We start from the raw sequence: 15,345 nt of genomic DNA, 5'->3' as shown, positions 1-15,345 counted from the left end.
CCTGCTTATCTTTTCCGCTTTTTATTTCGATTATTTTTTGGTCCCGGCGGCCCCATGCACCCCACGCTCTCGTGAGGGGAACTCTCTCTACTCCGGTACTTTTGCATGGATGAAATTAAATTTTCTCACTCTCCGTGGATATACCTCCGGGTTGCGAAGGGGGGGGGGGTCCCCTGGCCCTGGCAGCGACTGACTGGACAGTGACCAGCTGGACTAGGCAGGCTGGGGGAGAGTCGAAGGGGAGGGGGGGGAAGGGACGGGAAATGGGGAGCGGCCTGGCGCGGTATGGTGTGGGTACCGTACAGTGTGTGTCAAGTGGCTGTGGATGTGTGATCACCGTGTGCTGCTTGCGTGACAGAGGCACCAGGAGGGATATGACACTGTGAGTCCACCATATGCATACTCCACCTGCTTGGTCATTGTCCAATGCGGAGAGATGACATGACGCACGGCTCCTGACACGGTGCTTGACTCAGGAGAGCGCTGGCGACGGCCCCCTTCCCCCTCCCCAAGAAGACAAGAAGAGGCGGCATGCCACCTGTAACACCTGCTGAAGCCGCAAAAGAACTGAGGCTACAGGTGAGCGGTCTGCCCGTCAGTTGCACGGAGAGAGTTCGAGGCCGTAGCCCGTTGCAGCGAACACCGGCATTCAACCCCGGCCCCCTTCCCTTCCCCCACACGCCTATTGTTTGCCTCGGCTTCAACAGCGAAAAGAACAACGCGCAGCTCGAAAAAACATCAAGATTGTCGAAAATGGGCGCACAACGTGTCCCGGTCATCGATTGCCTTGTTGAGACGTTGTTTTCGCAGCATGCATCTCCAATGTCACACACACTCCCTTGTCTCTCCCAAAAAGACGAACGACTGCCTCCCGAGAAACCCAGATGTCTTAGTACGATACGCCTAGCTATCTGTCATTCAACAACTTTGGGACGTACATGTACTGCTTGGCAAGCTTCGGGGTTAGCAGGTAGGCTCAGAGCAGCCTGAGAAGGTCAAGAGCCAGAAGCTCGAGGTGGAATGTGGCTCGAAACCTTGTCTGCCTTGGTGGTTGTCTCGCCAGGTCTCCTTGACTTACATGGCGCCAGCCGCATCTCGCTCGCTCTCGCCGCTATGGGGCCCTTTTCCCCGTCCCGCCACTTATTAGGCTTCATGTCATGGATCAAGGGGGAATTCAGGCCTTCTCTGGCTGCTTTCCGCTCGACATCCCCCTTGCGTGCGAGTGTGTTTGTGTTCTATGTGCCGCGTGGGGATCCCGCTCCTGAATCAACATCATGGCATGCGTCCCATTGCTTCGTCGCGAACGCGGCGACGATCACCGTCTCAGAAGAGCATGCTGCGAGCCCAAACCTCTTTTCCGTTCAGCTCGTCCTGTCGTGGCAGACAAGGACGCATTCGAATCATCTGAACCACCGTACGAGACACCTTTCCGGCTCCCGCGGTCTCCCTGACACGGCCCGCGGGCAGCTGGTGAGTGGCTGACTGCGGCTAGGAAGGGGGCAGACAGACAGATAATCAGTCCGTATTTCTTGGCAAGCTTGGGTAGTGGGCGCTGGTGTGCTGGCTGCGCAGGAACGAGGAGCAAGGAGAATCATAACACGGCACGCCTATCGAGCCCGTATGCCGCTTGTTCCTCCGCACAGATCACACTCATCTCCGCCCCAGTCTCCTGCCCAGCTCACGCGAATAACAAGCAGCGGCCCCAAAGTTTGCTGGGAGGGCAGGACGGAACTCAGGAAAAGAACAACAAGGCACGCTTGCGAAACATGGCTAGCTATCCTGGCTGGGCTAGTTGTGCGACCTGGAGCCACGTTCGAGCCCCCTTTCGATGGCTGGTCTCGTGAGGGCGTGGTGGGCAGAGAGTTTCGGGCGACAGACAGGCTGAACGGGACGAGGTGCAAGCAAGGTCGACGACGGCCTTCTCTGCCTGTTTGTGCTTGGCGGCTCGATGACCTGATGATGTATGTGGCCTGGAGAATGGTGCTACAGTGCCGTGGCTACTGTGCCGGGCCCTGTCCTCGTAAAGGGCATCTCACACTGTGCCTGTGCCCATTCGTGTCAGCGAGAGAAAGGCTGTGACAGGCGGCCGTCCCGAGCCCAGTAGCGCCGTGTCGTATTGGCTGACCATCCTCTAGAACCCAGTGATTTTCGTCTGCTCGCCATCAATTTCATCCGCCCCTTTTTCCCCCCTCATCCATCGTGCATCGTGGCGATGAGCGAGCTGGAGGCCAGAACTGGCATTAGAAGCCATCTCGATCAGGCGACGGACCTCGGGCTTCATGCGTCGCCCGCAACGTCCAAGCAACGCCGCCAGTGCAGCCGAAAAGTCGGGGAGGAAAACCTGGAGAGCACCTGCCTCTGCGAAAGCCCAAAGACGCACCAAGCCAATCGTGTCTCATGATGGCGCTCCCCTCATTGCGCTACGCCCGATGCGGCCGTAGCGCTGCGCCATCGGTCCGAAAAGGCCATTCTCAGTGGCTGTTGCACAAACCGCACTGGAGGCGTTCTGTGAAGCTGCAAGGCTGACGCTGTTGCAACCTCGACGATTGGCACCTTTTATTTGCCTCGAGTGGAATGCGGCTTCAACGCTCCCTCTTCATCAAGACGTGTGGTTCCAAGACCTTGTTCTTTTTCTTCCCACCACCAACCAAGACCTCTGCAGGACAAAGCGTGCGATGGATGGGGTTGCCGCGTTCTTGGGATCGTCTATCGAAGCGTCATTTTCGTTCCCTCCCTCTGTCCGGACTTGACCTCGATCCCCTATGACCCTCTGTGATCAGGTTTCGGACCTTGAGCCGGCAGACAACTTGATCCACTTCCCCGGGGGACACAATAGGGCCCCGTTCAGCTGGCCCGCCGCGCCCTCCCGGATGGGCCGCGCATTCCTTTCTCACCAAGTGCCGTGCTTGTCGCCCAGGCCCATCATGTTTCACTGCGAACAAGTACCGAGACTGGGAGCGGATGATGCGCAATCTGTTCATATCGATCCTGTCTATCTATGCGGAAAAAAACTGACAACTCACAAATCCCATTCCAGACACCACAAGACAAGGAACGCCCTTCCCATCCCCCCTCCCCCTCCAAAGAAACAAACTCACTCAGCCAGGATTCACATCAGAGCTCGCCATCGCCAGCGCAGCCCCCAGGCAACCGGCACACCTTGGGCAGATACCACACCTCCTCGCCGCAGTTCCTCGCGTCCCCGTGCTCCCCGTACGTCTCGGCGGGCACAAAGTCGCCCGTCTGCAAGCTGCCCCTGACGAAGAAGGCGTACCACGCCTCGTGCAGCACCGAGCCGCCGCGCCCGCTGCACCGCAGCACGACCTTGCCGCCCGTGTGCTTCTCGAGAGCCCCCTCGATGGCCTTGATGGGGTACTGGTGGACGCGCGACGGCACGATGTCCGCCTCGGCCAGGACGGCGTACGTGTTGAGCGTGCGGAAGAGGTCGAAGGCGCGGGTGAAGTAGTCGGCCACCTCGGCGCCGGGCGTGTAGGCCGAGGCGTAGCACGAGGGCGCGAGCGTGTTGATGCAGCTCGCATGCTTGTTGTACTCGTGGGCCCAGAGGTGATCGTTCGAACCACTGTGAAACTTGGTCAGCCTCCCTTCCCGGCGCGCGTGAAGCCATGATCGGGTCGCGAGGAGCAAAAGGGTCCGTCCACGTCGAGGGGGAGTATACGCACTACGCTGCCACCCAGTATCTGTTCATCTGCTTGACGAGAGCCTCGTGGCCCTGGTCGACGAGGATCTCGGTGATGTTGTTAAAGTGCGGCGTCATTCCGCAGAAGGCCTTGTAGCTTCCATCGCACAGATCCGGCCTGTGATGACGCTGTCAGCTGTTTGTCTGGGTGTGTACCTGCCTTTCAGACTGGCTGGCTGTCTCTCCCTGAGCCTGTTGATCCCCCCCCTCTCTTCTGCTCCCCGACATGAGTCATCACATACCAGAGTCCGTGGACCGTCCAATCGCGCTCCGAACCGCCGGCGTGGACTTGTTGGTCCCAGAACTGCGTCAGCAGCATCCGCCCGCTCGGGGCCACGAAGCAGCAAGACGCACCGTCGTCTGGCGTGCTGAGGCAGCTCGTCGGTCCGTCGATGGGGCAGGAGGGGGCGCTCGTCAGTGGTTTGTAGGGCGTGAGGCTGGTGGACCCCGAGGAGGGGGAGATGGGGACCTGGGATAGGAACTCGGCCGCATGGCTGAAGAGCCCGCGGAGGGAGAATTGGGGCGCCATGATTGCAGTATATATGGTGCTGCTGTCTGTATAGTGTAATTGAGAATAGATGATCAAGAATGGAACTCGAGAGAGTGCAGAAGGTCGAGAACTCGTCGCGAGGGAGCTGGGAGCTGGAGCTGGGAGCTCAGGTGCCTGATATGGGAGATAAGAGATAAGAGACGTCACATGGGGATTCTGCCGGTTTCACGTGGTTCCGCTTCGCCTCAGCTTCGCCCCAGCCTTTTCACCGCCTTGAGAGTCATTCCATGTCGCTCCTGCCGTCTCATGAACGGACAACTACTTCAGGACGTAAATATCTTGGACAGACAGACATCCAGTGGCAGATAACAATACTATCTTGCCTTGGCTCTCGGACCGGCCCTCAAAAGTCTGTTCATCGTGCGACATGATGGATTCCTATGTCAGCTTTGCGCGCCTTCACCTCTGTCACCATGTAATGCCAGACAGCTGGCAGTGTCACACATCGCAGCGGATACGTTTTTCCTCAACTCATATCACGTCATGAAAAGCGCTTTCCTGTTTGCACGACACGCCGAAAGCCTGTACATTCACTGCCGCTGAGGTTGCACCGATTATTGTGGATGTCGCGGGTCGAACCAAGTCCCAAGCACACAACCATAAAGTCAATTGCCACGTACTACATCAGGCTACACTGACAGGCGCCGTCACCGAGATATCATCGAGCATGTCGACTCATGAGTGTCAAGTGACGCTCTAAGCGCCCGCAGCTACTAGAACCAGCTTGGCATCGAGGCCAGAATGGTTGGTCGATGATATCTGAGTCGCCACGATTGACCAGAGTCCAGACTCTCATATTAGCCACATATCGCCAGAAATAGATACACCTCTTCGACGCATATTCGGATTCCTGGCTTGCGATCCGCCGGGTACATCTGCCGCTTGCGTAACGATGAGCGCCTCTGAAATTGACGAGCAACCCAATTACATCGAATCACCAAGCTGGAGGCCCAAGGAGCTGTCGAGGTCCGTCCCAATACTGCTTCACCGAATCCCAGATCGGATCCGCCGAGAATCCACCTTCCGGACCCGCGGACTACCGTGGACCAGGCACTTGCACATGTCTACGCACTGCATTTCGAACATCATATGGTCTAGAACTGTAAAAAGTCATCATGCACAGCAGCGGCCAAGACAATCAATCTTCGTTCATCTCGGTCTTTGCTACGTCACCCTACGGCTTTTAGGTACTCTGTCCAAGGTGCGGCCTCTGGGCTTAACTCCACCGGCACTGCGACCACCATGAAGCTCGGCTGTAACCCGCCCACGAACCATCTCCCCATGCGTCGTGACCAGGCTGCAGAATGAAGGACCCTGTCCTTCTTCGTGTTCAGATCTGGAGTGGTGGTGTGGGAGGTGGGGATCCGCTGTGGACCGCCGTGGACCACCGTGACAACGGAGCCGAAGGATCCTACCTTGATCAGGCCTTATCATCCTTTCACCTCACCAGAGAAAATTGCTCCACCGTCCCGATTTATGATCATCAACATGCCCGAGGCCCAGCTTGGCTGAAGCACTTCACGACAAGGCCGGCATAGGCTGCCCCCAAAAATGATTTAGCGGGACTGCAAAAGTTCCAGACAACAGGGTCAACCAAGTTGAACTCAAATGATCCTGTTCGAACAAGAACATGGCCCGAGTCCTGCTGCATGTGGGCTTCCCGCCTGCCGCAAAGCTTCGCTATCCCTCAGACCCACTCAACCCACACGCCGCCTTGTGCGGGTGAGCTGTGCTTTTCGCTAGCTGCCAGCCCTACGCCTGTCTCAGTCCGTCTGCCCACCTGTCAGAACGTCTAGTCAGAAAGTCTACCAGAACCGCCGTGCAGGTTCTCGACATGGATCGCCACCATCTTGAAGGAAGAATCCACCGCAACTTGTCGAACGACAATCGACCGCCATCCTCCAAGATGCCGTCCACGTTGGCACTCCAGTCGTCAATCCGCCAATCATGCCCAGGGCCCTGTTGGGGCGGCGGCTATGCAGCTTGGGGGCCGTATTAGGCGAATGAACCTCTTGCATCTGGCGCCTGTCGCCCACTCAACCAGGGTTTACATTGGACTGGCTGTAGACTTTCGATCAAGGGTGGGTGGGAACAGGGGCCTGGGATCTGGGAATCTGAGAGTCTGGGTCTTTGGCACGGCATGTCGGACTCGGGTAATCGCTTTCGCCTTTGTGACCAACCCCCAACTGCTTTATTTGCCCACCGCCGGCAGATCCCATATATTCCTTGGTAAGAACTATCTCGAATCCAGTGAACCGAGGACACGCGGGTCGCTGTAGACTGAGCATCTGCAACTCCGATTTCCTTCCGGGGTACGTGTCTACATAGACACTGGCCAGCGGTGCATTTATGAGCCAGAGGGCCTTCCAAACCTCTCGACATGATGGTTTTCCCAGAATACTTTGTCGAGCCATCTTCACCACAACTAAACGGGGCGAAGACGTCCTAATCGTCTTCTTGCCGGCTGTCTCCATCTTCTTCAAAACGATACAGGGCTCTTTCACCTGATTCGCGTGCATCCGCGGCAGACGACGCACATCGGCAACCGGGCCCTCCCGCCAAAGAACCGCGCCCGCATCTACCGAGGGGACTTTTGGCACGATTTCTCGCAAACCGACCAACAACAGCTTGCGAACGTTCGCTCCAAGCGGAACGGACAGCACTTGCAGGGCGGCTCGATGGCGCAAAATTCTGGCTCACCTCATAACAAGTCTCGGTCCCACGGCCAAGGAGTCAGGTCTGTCCAGGCCACGCCAACCGAGTATTACTCTCCGTATCACTATCCAAGCGAGACCCCGGCTTTCCATGTCCGGGAGAGAACAACATGCAATGATTACAGTACCTCGTACGACTGGACACAACCACCCACCCAGCCTGCAGACTTTCCTGCCGACGACTTTGGAAGCCATGAATACCCAGATGACGACCTGTTCTACAGCGCAACCCAGTCCGAAGGCGTGCTGCCGAACTCGTTTGACGTCAGTGATACCCACAGACTGTACCAAGCATACAATCTAGATCCAAGCTTGGGCGTCCCCCTTCAGCCATCAACATCATGCGTAGATGTTCCGGGATCGATGCCCTCCACCACTGCTGAAGGGCTCTTGCCTGCCCAGTATGAAAGCTCCGGCTTTTGGAATGACCCATCCTTCTCAACTGTGTCATCTTTTCCGCATACTGGAGGGTCGGTCGGCACCATCGAGAGCTTTGATCCCATCACGGATCAAGCCGCCCACGATTCATTGCCTCATATAATATCGTTTGAAGAGTCGGCACCAACCTCAACCCATCGACCGCTGAGTTCTTCCGGGGTCCATACAAGTAACACTTCCCAAAAGGTTAACCCCCAGGTCCATTTCCAGGATCCGAGACTAACGAGAGTAGATGCGACGAAAGTCCAGCCTCCAATCAAAGGGAGCCTCAAAGCAGCGTGCCACTGGTCGCCCGTCTCGGGAACAAGTTCCAACCGAAACATGGGAGGCATTCAAGCCAACGATTCGAGAGCTATATCTCGACCAACGCAAGCCCTTGAAGGAGGTTATCCGCATAATGAACGAGCGACACGGATTCGAAGCAACGTTAGCATACAACCCTACGCCGTGCGAATGCCTCCCACGCTGACAAAAGCCAGTCCCAAAATGTACAAGACGAGGTTCTCACAGTGGGGTTTTGTAAAGAACAACACGGAGGACGAAGTCAAGATGCTACTGTCGACAAAATTCGAAAGAGATGCAGAGGGCAAAATATCCGAGTTTACACGCAACGGCAAAGTCGTCAACCTGGCGACTTATCTCAGGCGCAAAGGTGTGACAGAATATGACCTTGTCGACTTTGAAACGGCGTCGGAACTGCCCTCGCATATTCGCGTTCGTACGCCTTCCCCACCCCCAGCACCTGGCTATTTGCGATCACCAGACCTCATACGCGCGCAGGAGATCCTCGTGATCAACATGAGGAAGGCTTTGATGCACTGTCAGCAAAATGATCGCAGCGATGCCCATCAGCACGGGTGGGCGTCGCTGCTGTTGTGGGGTGCCGGGTCGAGTCACATGCTGTTTGAAGCTGGCAAGTTGTTCGAACAACAAAGAAACGACCTGGCCGGCAATCTCCTCATGCACGCATTCCGGCGGTTAGAGGTTGACCTACGACAGCTTTCCGCGCAAGGCATCAAGGAACTGTTGTTCGGTATGTCAAATCGACATCCCGGCATGATGACGGCCTTGTCCCGGTATCTAGCAGCGTACGCTACCAGGAACTACGAGCGGCTGCACCCGCTCCGGCTCATCTTCACCAACATGTACCAGATACGACAGAAGCACGGCCCTGCTGCCCTCTCAAGTCTCATTTGGAGTGCCATGCCATCTGTGGCTGAGGAGATTGAGTCCACCTACGGCTCACAGTCGCCACTCGCCGTCAGGACATGGATGGATCTCTCGATGCTCTACGATCATACCAGTACCTATCGTATGTCCCACCTGTACGACCAGCTGGGTCACCTGAGCCACAAGTACGTCAGTTCAACCGAAGACGACATGGCCTTCCGCTACGTACGCATCCAGCTCTCGGCTTTTGCCGACCAAAGCGGCAACGCCCACCGAGAGCAACTCGTGACTACCTGGAACTACTGCGTTGCAAACAAGCTCGTGTTTGGCATACGTGGCAGGCCAGACGTCTACTGCTACCACTCCGTTTTGCAAATCAAGCCGTGGATGAAACGTGTGAGGCAGCGATATGGCCAGACGCTCAAGAGCACTGAGCTTTTGCTCAGTTGCAAGATGATATGCTGCTTCGCCGAGGATCCACATCCCGTGGAACATGTTGATGAGACGGATACACTTGATGCACACCCTCTGCTTCGTTTGCCGGTGTGTCTGGCAGGCTTGCGGCCGTCATCTTCTACAGCACCAGCAGCGGCTTAAGGCCCAGCAGGGCGCGCTGTGGAAGTCCTAATGGTGGCCTTTGACGGGGCGCCGACATGTCGGCCTGACTACCCCTTATGGGCGATGTTCCCTTCTTGGCACCACGATAGATAGAGCAGGGGAGGCCAGGTTCAGTAACATGGGTTCGCAGCTGCCAAGGGAGGGTGTCAGTCTCCACGCTTGTTACTGCAATGACATGGTCCCTTCAGAGTGTTGAGGGCAAAATCCAAACTCATCCGAATCTTAATTTTAATCTTGCTTTTCCACTACACTCTCAGCTTAGCTCGCACAAACTGCTCAAGAGAACGTTGGAGACCGGACTAATTGCCCTCGGAGGGCACGTTGTCCACTTCGCCGGATCTCGGTCGCCATATTCGCTATCGTACCCATCACTACATCCCTGGGATGAACTCACCAGAGAAGAAGGCGCCAAGCCCACCATGCCTGGAACTCGAAGACGTGATATCTGCCGAGTGGAAGGATCACGACGCCACCGGCTAGACAGCGACGGCGAGTACGCCCGCAGGCAACATTCTTTCCACGTATCGCTGCGTTACAACGTTATAAGACACGTCCATCGCCGCGTTGGAGACGATTCAGAAGGCAGACTTGCTCTGGAGCCTGGACGGGGATCAGTCAGTTCCAAGGCGCGCCTGCGCTTTTCCATGCGAGCCTGCGGCGTAGCCATTAACACCACCTATCCAAGCATTGCCCCGGCCTACCCGGTTCGCGGAGGCAGAAATGGGGCCTCAGAAACCAGCGCAAAGGGCGGCCGAACGCTCCGCTGAATTAAGCCGCGGGGAAATTAGGACTGCGTCCATCATCCGCCGCCGCCGCCACCGCCGCTCGAGCTGGGATCCCGGCCTCCCCTTAGTAGTGCTCGCGCCTGGCCACGAATCCTTCCTTCGGACCGGCGGTGCATGCAGCCCTGTGAGGGAGTGGAACTTTGGGCGACTCTGCAGCTCGCTGGGTCGTCGAGGTCACTCAGGGCATGCTGCGCCGCCGTGGGACAGTAGTTAATACGAACGGATGCGCCAAGATGGAGGACTTTCTCTTTCCCGCCTCTCGCCTCCTTTGTGCTGCGTTCTCGACCGGTTCGACGATGCGTCTTTCTTGTGCCGCCAAGACATCTAGGCACCAGTGGTTAAAGATCTTACAGCATCCCGATTTGCTGGGGCGAAGGGATGCATCCTGAACTGGGCAGAGAAACTCCCCTCCGACGCCGTAGCAGGGTTCGCATAGGGCCGGCTCATGGAGTCCATCCCCCCCTTTTCTGTAGAGTACACACACGAACCTACGAGGTCCGAATGTGGTTAAATGGGCTGACTTTGTTTCCTGCTTGGCGCACAAGTCCTGGGGAGGCTTGTTGCCTCTTACTGGGGTGAACGTGGATTGCTCACGAGATCTGTGTAAGCCAGCTACAGGAGCACCATGCGGATCATGGAGCACTTCCAACAGAAACAATAGTCTACAAATTGAAAGCGGTCACTCATTGATACTTGGCGAATGTAGACAGTAATGCACTAGACAGTTGCCACATAGCAGCTCACCCCGTCAGCTTCGAGAGCTCCGCGCTAGAAGCTCTTCAGGGCTCTCACCTTGGCTCCATCGCCTTCTGAGCCCAGCTCCAACATGCCGCAGCAGTCGAACCCGTGTACGAGTCCAGGCAGCAGGTGAAACTCAACATCCACGCCCCCAGCCACGAGTCGCTCAACAAACGCAGCCGTCTCGCCGACAAACAAGGTCCAGTCCTCCGATTTCCACATAGGCAGACGGCAGACCCGACAGGTCGCGGGCTCATCCCGGCGCCACGCGGATCGGGACCCCCGCATCGGCGGCCCCCGCCCTGCCGGCGCCGAGCACCGCCTCCCACGCCGTGCGATTGTACGCGGCGGTCCAGAAGTGGTACCGCTCGAGCGCGCCGCCGCCCCGAAACCCCGTCCGATCGTCGAGCCTGGGATAGATCAAGAGCTGCTTCGCGAGCGGCGGCGTCGGGTTCCCGTTTCTGACCAGGAGCGCCGCGCCGGCTGCGAGCCCGCCGCCCGCCGAGTCGCCCGTGATAGCCAGCCACGCCGGGTCGACGTTCCACTCGGCGGCGTACGCGGAGAGGAAGCCCAGCGCGGCATAGACATCCGCGACGGGACCGTCGCCGGGGTGCCCGGGCGCCAGGCGGTACTCGACAGAGGGAAAGGCAAGGCCGGCGCGGGCGACGTAGCTGGCGATGGCGGGGGCGTACAGGGAGACGCTGCTGCTGATCATGCCGCCGCCGTGGACGTGGAGAACGGCGGGCTGGGGCGTGGGCGAATCGGCCATGTCGCGGGTCGCGAAGCGGTGCAGCGTCATGGCCGTGCCGTCGGGGGCCTGGATCGGGATCTTGGTCTCGTGTATGTGTCCGGGGTATGCAAGTGTGCGCATCACGTTGCCTATGAAACCTTGGAACCAGGCTCGAAGCTGATGTGCGTCTGCTTCGCTTCCGGGCTTCTTCCCCGTTTTAAGGGTTGACGACATGGCGCCGAGTTCCGGGTCGAGTCGCGACTTGTTCGTTGGGGTGGGCTGTCTGGCCTTTGAGTGATGGCTGTCTGTGGAGGATGACTATAGAGCTGTGCTGATTCTGTGAGGCTGTAAGTGATCATCCTCGAGCCAGGTTTCATGCTTTTAATAGAGGTGTCTGGATCACTACAGTCGGTTTGCAAGTCACTCGTCCTTCACGATGCCTTACTTAACAATCTTCCTTCCTGGAGGACAGCACATCTGCGCGGCCTTCCTCGTCAATTCATGACCGAGGGAGCCATGACTGCCGCGCTATCAACATACCCAGACAAAAGGCAGTCGCGTCCCCAACATGTCATCACCGGGGTCACTTGCGGACGCGTCAGCATCAGGATGAGGCAATAGATGGATATGTCACCATCGAGGTTCCTGGCCTGTTTGCCAGTTAAAGTCGAGGTCTGATTTTTTATTGTTGTCTTATTCTCCAGGCATTGATGGGGCTTGAGAACATGGCATACTGTTGTCTCGAGCATATTCCTTTCAAAGCATCTGTCATGGCTTGTTTGAAACCACTCGTAGGTGATTGTTCTGGATCGACAGAACGGCAGCTGCCCTTATCGACAGTGACAGCGGCTGTAAGGAAAGCAGTAGTTGAAGAGCCATGGCTATAAACTGGTGACCCTGCGGACCCGAAGGAGTGGTTAGCTGCCGTATCCTGCCCCAAGCAGAAGTCGGAGGTTGACACTGTTTGCTCGCCACTTGTCCTCGCGTCTTTACGGAGGACGCACAACGCAGCAGGCTTGACACTCACCAAGCCTTGGCGGTTATCACGTTATCTGGTCAGAGTTCTCGAGCTGTTACCTTGCTTGCCCACTACAGCTCCGAGGAACGTGACACAGACCTCGCCCAGAGCCGTGGTGATGACATGGAATCACTACCCAAATCCAATGCAATACGTCGCTGGCGCCATTAATCGATCAATGCCAGTTGGGCCTTTGTTGCCTGCCTCGACACATCTCATATCACAAGCGGAGCTTTGTGTATCTTAAAAAACGCCTCATGGCCTTCGTGGCGGCCGGCCTCGCCGTCGCCGCTCCATGTCAGTAACCGCCTCAACCACCCAGCTGGGTCGAACCGCGAGCGCGAGCGGCCTTGGGCCCTTGCATTCTTGCATGGCTTCATCCTATCGATTTGGCGAGGGTCGAATTACAATGTAGACTCTTCCGAGCTGAAGATGCCCACCACGGAAAGGTGATTCATCCAATAGAGAGCCCCAAATTTGTCACGACGGGAGCCTCTGCCCGGCGAGTTTCCAAAGCAGCCCCGTCCTCTGATCTGGCCCTGAAAATCCACCTGGGGGCCAGAACCAGCCAAGACGGGGGCGATTTGCCTTTGATGGACGCACACAAAGTTGAAATCTTTTGCCGTACCAGGTTTGCGATTCGGCCGGATGAGGCAGCAAAAGTACCTCACGACACAGGATAGCACCGGGCGTTGTCTGGCCCATGTGTTTAGTGCGCGCGTCGCAGCACCTCCTTGCAGTACCCTTTGAAGGACTGCAGCAACATGTCGACCACGACCAGATATGCGAGCAGAAGTCCGGTCCAGGCTGCGGACCTGCACTTGCGGTCCCAATGACCACCATGAGATGAGATGCCCAGGTCCAGAACAGTCGACAGGAGGGAAGCAAGGCGTATGCTACGCTCACGCCCCTCTGAAGCAGCCAAAGGTCTAGACCGTCTCGCGAGCGCGGGTGGCATGAGGATGGAGACGAGAGCGAAGGGGCACTTGAGCGGCTTGCCACGGTGGCGTTCCGCACACTGTTACATCGCAGGCTTCAAAGGTCGAGGCTTCCAAGGTCGAGGCTTCAAAGGTCGAGACTGTCTGCTGCAGGCTGTCTGCAACCTCAGAAGACTGAGGTGGCGGCTGTGGCTGGTGTCACGTTGCTGCGGCAAGCGAGGTCCAGAGCTGTCTCCGCCTTTTTGCGGCTGACGCCTCTGGACAAAAGTCCAATGTGCAGGGGGCTCAGCGCAACAAAACAGTTCCATCGTTGGCAGTATCGCCTTTGGTGAAGTCCGTCTTGCCCCCTCCCGTCTGATGTTTCGATATGGCATCAAGCGTTGGGTGCGATGCTGGTAGTGCACAGTAACGGACAAAATGGTGAAAACCTAGAAGAGGTGACAGATGGTTTGTCAGCGCCACAATCGGTTGACCTTGGAGGCCGTTGCAAGTCAAATTTCAACTTTGATCGTTGCCAGGATCAACGCCATGTCCCAACAGGCATAGTGCATAGTGGGCAACATGTCCGGCCCAGCGCGGTGTGAGTTCCGGTCGACGAACCGTACAACTCGAGCACTAGAAAAGTGTGTGTGGTGTGTGTGGTGTGTGTGGCCAAGAGGCATCGGTGCCAAGTCTCTCTTGGTTAGCCTTTGAAGCTAGATGGCTGCCATCCGTGTTGCTCGGAACAGTCCCGTCATGGGCACCAGTCATAGCAAACGCGTCGCAACGATGGATAGGAGACGGGAGCTTGTGCCAGTCGATGCTCGTTGTGCTGCTTGAGTAGAGAAAGCCGAGGTACAGTAGGTAGGTCCGCCCGTGGTTGGTGTACACCCCAAGGAGGTAGGTGAAATGAAGCCTGGACCTTGTGCAGGGCATTTCATCAATCGGATATCCATCCCGTAGGGCCATACCGAATCCGATGGTGGTCGCGTCCAGAGAGAGTCGCAGGAAGCCGAGGCCTGGTTATCTGACGATCATCGCACGGTTACCAGGGGCTGCGGCATCCCTCGCAGAGATCGCTTGTAGAGGCAGTATCGAGCGATGGACGTCCGCAGGCAGGATATAAGGAGGTTGACTTCCTTGTGCAGGGCCGATCTTTATTCTCCCCCAATGTTGGGTACTGAGCGAGCAGCGACAGAGGAGGAGGGCGATGAGCCACACGACGATTCCAGACGCTTTCGATCTGGCCGGATATGCAGTGCACTAGGGGCGATCTGGCGAACGCGTGGACCCGTGGCCTTGTGGGCAGGGGATCGACGCGGAGCCGAGACGTTGCTTGTCGCCACACATTTGGTCCAGCTGGGTGGTCCTGACAGTACAGAAGCAAAGAGAAGCAAACATTTTCTTGCACCATCCTTCCATCGAGATCTGTCTGACGCTGTCTGACGCTGTCTGACGCTGCAGGGAAATTGGTCACCAGAAAATGGAAGACATGTATCGAATGATGAAGGGTAATTGGGAAAAAAATATGGTCACAAGTGGGGGGTGGTTTCCTGTTTCAATCAGGATGGGAAAGTTGATCAGCGCCCGAAACCCGATGCATGTCGTCCCACGCTAGAAGTGTTGTGAAGAAAGCCAAAACTCTGGTGATTGGATGTTCGGCCGTTTCCTTCCAATATCACAAGGATCTGGTGGTGGTGGCCGTCGTGGCAACAGGGGAGGGGGAAGGGTCAGAGACTGCCGAGGGAAATCGTGTCGCCGTGTTGCATCGAAGAAACAGGTGGGATCGGAAAGTATTTTGATGGGTTGATTCAATGGGGTGATCCAAAGAGGGGTCAAACGGCTCAAGGACTCCGTTCGACAGGTGCCGGTACACTCCCCGCATGCACCAGGGACTCGCTGCGATGCCGTTGTCATCGGGGAGGGGACATTCATCGTGGTCATGTCGCTGTCCCCAAAAAAGACAACAA

The 15,345-nt window shown here is 57.0% G+C and overlaps 3 protein-coding genes across 3 annotated transcripts; 1 reads left to right on the top strand and 2 right to left on the bottom strand.

The window, feature by feature from the left end:
- Window positions 1-3,114: 3,114 nt before the first annotated feature.
- Window positions 3,115-4,256, bottom strand: VDAG_04639 (ribonuclease Trv; the record flags this gene model as incomplete). The annotated part of the gene is made up of 3 exons (XM_009654243.1): window positions 3,940-4,256; window positions 3,681-3,815; window positions 3,115-3,580 (listed from the first exon to the last, which is right to left on the bottom strand). The coding sequence occupies exons 1-3, from the start codon at window positions 4,224-4,226 to the stop codon at window positions 3,115-3,117; spliced, it is 888 nt and encodes a 295-aa protein (XP_009652538.1). The 5' UTR covers window positions 4,227-4,256.
- A 2,374-nt stretch (window positions 4,257-6,630) lies between these two features.
- Window positions 6,631-9,383, top strand: VDAG_04638 (uncharacterized protein; the record flags this gene model as incomplete). Its single annotated transcript, XM_009654242.1, has 2 exons — window positions 6,631-6,633; window positions 6,776-9,383. The coding sequence occupies 2 exons, from the start codon at window positions 6,631-6,633 to the stop codon at window positions 9,164-9,166; spliced, it is 2,394 nt and encodes a 797-aa protein (XP_009652537.1). The 3' UTR covers window positions 9,167-9,383.
- A 1,580-nt stretch (window positions 9,384-10,963) lies between these two features.
- On the bottom strand, window positions 10,964-11,674 carry VDAG_04637 (alpha/beta hydrolase fold-3 domain-containing protein; the record flags this gene model as incomplete). Its single annotated transcript, XM_009654241.1, has 1 exon — window positions 10,964-11,674. The coding sequence occupies one exon, from the start codon at window positions 11,672-11,674 to the stop codon at window positions 10,964-10,966; it is 711 nt and encodes a 236-aa protein (XP_009652536.1).
- Between the last annotated feature and the right edge of the window lie 3,671 nt (window positions 11,675-15,345).

This window comes from Verticillium dahliae, genomic scaffold (genome assembly GCF_000150675.1).
Source record: "Verticillium dahliae VdLs.17 supercont1.8 genomic scaffold, whole genome shotgun sequence".
Classification (NCBI taxonomy): domain Eukaryota; kingdom Fungi; phylum Ascomycota; class Sordariomycetes; order Glomerellales; family Plectosphaerellaceae; genus Verticillium; species Verticillium dahliae.
The sequence above is the reverse complement of the archived record's forward strand: the minus strand, read 5'-3'. Positions and strand labels throughout refer to the sequence as shown.